The sequence below is a fragment of the Micromesistius poutassou genome (assembly GCF_964030765.1).
Source record: "Micromesistius poutassou genome assembly, chromosome: 9".
NCBI lineage: Eukaryota > Metazoa > Chordata > Actinopteri > Gadiformes > Gadidae > Micromesistius > Micromesistius poutassou.
In genome coordinates, this window is record NC_140279.1 from 2,930,158 (window position 1) to 2,936,805 (window position 6,648).

A 6,648-nucleotide genomic window follows, 5' to 3' on the forward strand; every position below is an offset into this window, starting at 1 on the left:
AGCGAATAGAAAATGCTGGAATGATGAGGGGAGTCAAAGTACCAGTCTCCAAGTCACCGAAGCGCGATTTGCTTGATGAAGTCACGGTTCAGGATAGGCGGGGCGTGTGTGTGTGTATGTCTCTCTCTCTCTCTCTCTCTCTCTCTCTCTCTCTCTCTCTCTCTCTCTCTCTCTCTCTCTCTCTCTCTCTCTCTCTCTCTCTCTCTCTCTCTCTCTCTCTCTCTCTCTCTCTCTCTCACCATTGTCCTGCGTGCGTGACGTGTCATTCAGAAGTTAAAAAAAAAAAGCAACTGCAAACATCATTAACCGTAGCTACAGGTAGGCCTACATACCTGATAGACAACAACGCGTTGTTAACTTGACATTTCACGTTACAGTGAAATGCATCAGGTGGCATCAGTGTCCTGGTGTATTAGTGCATGTGTGTGTGTGTGTGTTTGTGCGTGCTCGCGTGGGTCCACGCGCATGTCAGCATGCAATCAGTGTGTGAGATATCTTCACTCAGGAGAACATCCATAACATTAAATATATCATTATAGTCTATTTCAGGGTCACATTGTGCCGCTGGCCTGTTATTGGCTGGCCTGCAGTGTGTTTACTCTATGCGTTCTCGTTTCCATGCACATAGCTGTGAACAATAGCTGCCGGATCTCCTTCTCCCACAACCTCACTTTTTTTCCCGTTCTTGTGTTTCAAACTTTGCTTCATTGTCGCAAAACCGAGAGAAGACGAATGTCTCCTGCCTCGGCATTAGGACCTCTGTCGGAGCCCTTGCTGGTTTGGCCCAGTAAACACCGGACACGCTACAAGCATTGATTTCATTAGACACAGGAGTGAGAGGCTTTCTGTTTGCCCTCCCTGCAGCATTCCCACACATACCAGACCCCCTGCCTGCGTGCTCTCCCCCTTCCCCTCGCCGGAGTTCTCCCTTTTAAAACAATCATGTGTTGTCCTGGGCCATGATCACTACCAGCAGAACCATCAAGGATCAACACATATACGCACACCCACACACACACACACACACTCACACACACCCACATGCATGCACATATGCGCTCTCACACCCACACACACACACACACACACACACACACACATAAAAATTCACACACACACACACACACACACACACATTAACACTATTCTTCTTCTGCAACCAGTATATTCCATCTGGAATCAGGTCAGATGTACTGTGTGTGACTCAATGAACCAGACAGATGCATGCTTGCTTGTCTTTACTCCCACCAGGTTAACTGTCTGGTCAGGAAGGAGACTGCGTATGAATTCATGTGTGTAATGACCGGACTGCTGCCCTTAATAAGTGATGTGTGGTGACATCCGGGGCATTCATAGTAAGCAGAGTTGAATCTCTGCGCGGGTAGGCCTATTCGGGTGGAATGTCTTGTTGCGGTGTTGTATTTCCAGAGTAAATGGTTTTCTTTCATATTGGAATATTTGATTTGATTTTAAACTCAGAGGAAAGAATAAACGTTTTCCACAGACGCATCCAGCAGGGAGATGTTGATCAAGCGAGGTCAAAGAAATCACAATTTCCAGTAGCAGTTTTAACAGCCTTGTGGTTCAGAGACCCAGTTTCATGGAATACTTTTTTCTTTAGGGGGGGGGGGAGTTTATGTAAACACTTTTCTTGCCTCATTCACCCCCTCTCTCTCTCCGCAGAACGCCTTCCTTGCTTGAGTTTTACGACTCTTTGCGTTTCCCGGGGAATCCTCTGCAAGATCTCAACAATAAAAAAGATACTCACAAGAGATGGTCTGCAACGCATCATCCCCCGCCCTCCCTCCCCCGCCCCTCCCACCTCTGCTCTGGCTCATTCTCAAGCTCTCTGTCTCTCTCTTTCTTACGGCTCTCTTTCGCTTATTCTCACACTTTCTTTCTGCCTCTGTGTCTCTCTCTCTCCTCGGTCTAACCCTCTCGCCCTCGCTCTCTCGATCTTTCTCTGTCTCTCCCTCTCTTTCCCTCGCTCTCTCTGGCCCAGAAACCATTGACAGATACAGAGTGCTGTGGTTTCCAGAGTCGTCTCCAGTCTAGATTGGTATATATTGTTCTGTCCCACAATGCATCTGATAAGCCACAGAGATATTTGGTTAAATTTACTAATTTAGGGGTACTTGATGCATATGCATTGCATAAATAACAATAAATCATTGATCACATATCTTGGCTTGATATATAGACTTTCGTTCACGATTGAATCCTTAAGGACAAATTATCTAAAGTTCACTTCCAAACGCTCAATTCAAAAGATTGCTATCTGCAAACTTTTGGTCAGACTCCAATTGTATATGTCAAACAATAGAACCATGATGATCATCATCATCATCATCATGATGACAAGAGGCCAAGTTCTAAATCATACCTGTCAGTTAACTTAACCCTGATTGTGATGAGCCCACCTGCTGAGGAATGAAAGGTTCATGTGAACGGGTCAGTGTTTGTGTTCATACTCACACTCGCACACTCCTCTTTCAGCACTCTGAATGAACTGTACTGTTTGCCTGTGCGTGTTTTATTGTTTCCATGTGTGTGTGTGTGTATATGAGTGCGTGTGTGGCATGAATATGGATGTGTGTCTGCATTTTATTCCTGTGTTCATTCTGTCAGGACTGGCTGCCTCAGGAATCCAGGGATCTCCGTTGTGGAGACCAAGCCAGCAGTGATCAAAGGGAGTTCACGGTGGGCAATGGCACAGCGACAGTGAGCCGTGAACGGATGGGCAGCAGAGTGCATATCAGAGCCCACGAGTGTTGATGTGTGAAGGATAGAACTGGTTGATCTCTCTATTGGGGTATTTTATCTATACTATTCTGGTCCAGAATAAGGTATGTTTAAAATGAAGTGACACTTCATTATTATATACTTGTTTTTCTGAAATGTTGTGTGTGTGTGGTGTGTGTGTGTGTGTGTGTGTGGGGGGGGGGGGGGGGGGTGTTTACAATACATATGTATCCCCTTGTTATACATATGATATCCTCTTGCTGCTACTTTTGTACGTGCGCCTTATTATATTGCACCTTTTATTACTGCTCCTCAATAACATACCTCATTTTGACTTGTTGTGTCTATTGTTGTTGTTGTCTTTTTGCACTTTTATGTTATATGTTGTGTGTTACAAATATTACTTGCACATTTTGGAGTATGGGGAAACGCAATTTCGATTCTCTGTGTAATTACGGTGTGTGCATGGTACGATTGACAATAAAGTACACTTTGAACTTTGAACTTTGTGTGTGTGTTGTATGTGTGTGTGTGGGTGTGTGTCACCTGTGTGCGTGCGTGTGTGTGTGAGTCGCCTGTGTGTTTGTGTGTGTGTGTGTGTGTGTGTGTGTGCATGAGCGAGATGAGAAAGATGCTCCACTCACATCCGTTGCCTTCTTGTCGGCCAGCTCCAGCTTCTCCTGGGCGTCTTTCAGGCCCTCTGAATACTTGTCCAGCTCATCCTCGCGTCTGCTTCATCTTCTTCTGCAGATCCATCAGTTCGTCCTCCAGCTGAGGGGACACACAATATCTGGTGAGGCCTGGCAGTGGCTGGCGCTCCCTGCTCAGCCCTCGTTCATACGGAGGACTATTCTGTCCTGTTCTGGTTAGATCGATGCTATGCGACGCTGCTCTATTATATGAGGGGTTTATTCTATTCTGCTCTATTATATTATGTTTGATTCTATGATGCGCTCCTCTATTAGATTCTATTTTTTATTTTTTTATTTTATTTTATCATCTATTTATTTATTTATGCCTACAGGAAAAGTATCAAAGGTAACAAAGTTACAATTTAAACAGGCCTGACTTGGTTGTGCTGAACTTGCTCATTATACTATATTATATTCTACTCTACTCTACTGTTGACACTACTGTACACGTCTACTCTTGTTGCCTCTCCCCTATTATTTTCTATTCTGCACTTGTTTATATATTGTACTCTACTCTTTTCTATGATGTTGTATTCTATTTTCTTATTTTGAATCGTCTTTGTTGTAGTGGTTGTGTTGATCGGGATCCGTTCACATGGCATAGTAATTGGGGCAATCTGATTTTCCTGATATTAAAAGGTTCCTCTTTAACACAGTATCCGTTTTAGTGCAGGCCACCCTTAAATAGGTTTTCTCCTGTAGTTTAGGTGAATTGGTTATTTATTTCCGTACTCAGTGTATAATTATTAAGATAATATATTTTGGCTTCTAATCAAAAAAGTTCCCATAATTGCAATCAAATCTGTATAGTAGCCTAGCAATTACTGATGACTTGATGACTTGTTTGATTGTTCAAAAGTAAAATACATATTTACAGTATACAAATATTCCAACCAGTGCTTTTTTATGCTTAAGATTGCATGTTCATTATTAAATAATTATTTTACATTGTTTCATAGCTTGTTTCAGTGACATAGCAGTAAAATCGCAATAATGACTCAAATATAGTTATTTAAATTACATTTTACTAGATCTTATAACAAAACAAACATAATAACAACCTTTATTAAGGTGATAAATACAATTGTTTTAGTGCATCTGCCCCATACTACTACTAAGGGTTTGTTATGAACCACAATAACATAAGCCCTGGTATGCACAGACTAATCTATCCTCTCACTCTCAGCACCCCCCCCCCCCCCCCCCCCCCCAACACACACACACACACACACACACACACACACACACACACACACAGGGTAAATGCTCCTGCTAATCAGTGTTCCTCTCTGAGCTAGTCAGAAGTGATAATCCTGCTGGATAATTCACACAGACTGTCTATCTGTTTCCTAAAAATACTTTGGGTTATCGCTGTGGCTGTGCTTTTGTACTGAGGTGATTCTGATGTGTGTGTGTCTGTGTTTATGTGTTGTGTGTAATCAGCATAGGGTCGACCTCACATGAGTCTGGCGCTACCCTCAGTGGTGGCCCTCTGAGCTGACCTCCCTGGCAGCAGGCTAGCCCAGCCTAAACAGAGTCACTGCAGAAGAATGTCTGCTGTATCCGCTCCATAGTTAGTGAAGTGGGCTGCCCTTTCTAGCGTCGCTCTCTGTTGTACTCATCCAGGGTGGATCATCACCTCGACTGTCAAATCAGTGCAGTGGGTGGGATGTGATGATCTAATGAGATCCAATCAGAATGAGTGCCAATAGTGTGCTCAGCCTTAATGTCAACAACACTGTCTTGTCTTACATTAAACATCTACAGTACTTTCTGAGTATTATGAGTATTGCTCTGAGTCTTTCTTTCTTCTTTCTTTCTTTTTTCATGCATTCATTCTTTGTTTGTTTGTTTGTTTCCATAATATAAATAAACAAATGTTTTGTTGTGTACTGAAATGCTCCTAGCAGCCTTTTAGGCACAGTCTGGAAAGTCCCCATTGCTAACTATGTGTGCTGATGTGATTTGCTTCTCTCATCTGCATAATGTAGGCCTAAGAGTGCTTGGAAGGTTCACCTAGATCAATAAATAGCAAGGGTAGCCACTGTCAACATATTCCAAGAATCCAGACCTCAGGTGTCTTTGAAGAGCATTTGTGTTGCGAGTTGAAATGTATATCAATTAAAAATGTAGTATGGTGAGTTATTGTATGGATTTATAAATGCTCGAGATGTTTTACTTATAATCTTATAATCTTGGGCCCTCTATTAGTTAACATTCACGTCTGTCAGTCAAATAGTTACACAGCTTGTTTCCATTGAAGTAGGCCTTTCTGGCATTGTATCAATGTTATGATCAATTTGACAACTGTTGAATACCAAATATATAAAAAAACAACAACAATGTGTCACTCTTTATAATGTATGTCATAAGATTTACGTAGACTACACGTAAACATCATTCTCCTACACAAATTAGGTCTCACATGCAATTCCTTAAAGAGGCTACCTGCTTTGTGTATTGGGCATTAGGCAGCTATCCATCACTTAGTACCTATATCTTGAATACCTTGTAGCTGCCCTAATAACTCTAATAAGATACGCAATAGTAACATATTCGTAATTCTTTATTTAATAATCATTTGTATGATCCTTTTTACCTTTTGGCTTTGTTTATCATACACAATCTGAACAAGATGTAGAACACATCCACCGGTCCTTTCGCCTGCCCGAACCTCCCTAGTCTTCAACCATCTTCAAACACTTTGTTTCTGTCTCTCTCCCACCTGCTTGCATTTGTCCTCCGCCGCCTTCTTGTCCGTCTCTGCCTGCTCGGCCCGGTCGATGGCGTTCTCCTTGTCCAGTTTCAGCATCTGCATCTTCTTCTTGATGGCCTCCATGGTGGCTGGCTTGAGTTGGCTTCTGCTCCGAAAGGGATGTGAAAATGGAGCTGTGGAAGAGCACACCTGGCTGGCTTTTGCTCCTTTGGTTTCGAAGCGGTGAGTGGGAGCAGCCCCTGAATCCAAAAGGGGGGAAAGTGAAAGAGAGAAGAGCGAGAGAGCAACGCAAGTAGAAGAAAGGAGGGAGGGAGGTAGGAGCCACTGACCCTAGGAGCTGCTGGGAGTGATTTAAACAGCAACAGAACCTGCCTCCCATCTCAAGTGATACCCCCCTCTCCCCCTCTCCTCCTTCTCCTCCCTCTCCCCCCTCTCCTTCTTCTCCTCCCTCTCCTCCTTCTCCTCCCAAACCTCCCTCTCCACCCTCTCTCCATCTGC

At 43.3% G+C, this 6,648-nt stretch overlaps 1 protein-coding gene across 1 annotated transcript in view; it reads right to left on the reverse strand.

Annotated features, from left to right (window-relative positions):
* tpm4a (tropomyosin 4a) overlaps positions 1-6,442 on the reverse strand; it is a 20,220-nt gene extending 13,778 nt beyond the window's left edge. The window contains 3 exon segments of the mRNA XM_084473133.1: positions 3,387-3,467; positions 3,469-3,513; positions 6,160-6,442. Coding sequence (XP_084329259.1) covers positions 3,387-3,467; positions 3,469-3,513; positions 6,160-6,273 — 240 coding nt within the window. The 5' untranslated portion in view covers positions 6,274-6,442.
* Between the last annotated feature and the right edge of the window lie 206 nt (positions 6,443-6,648).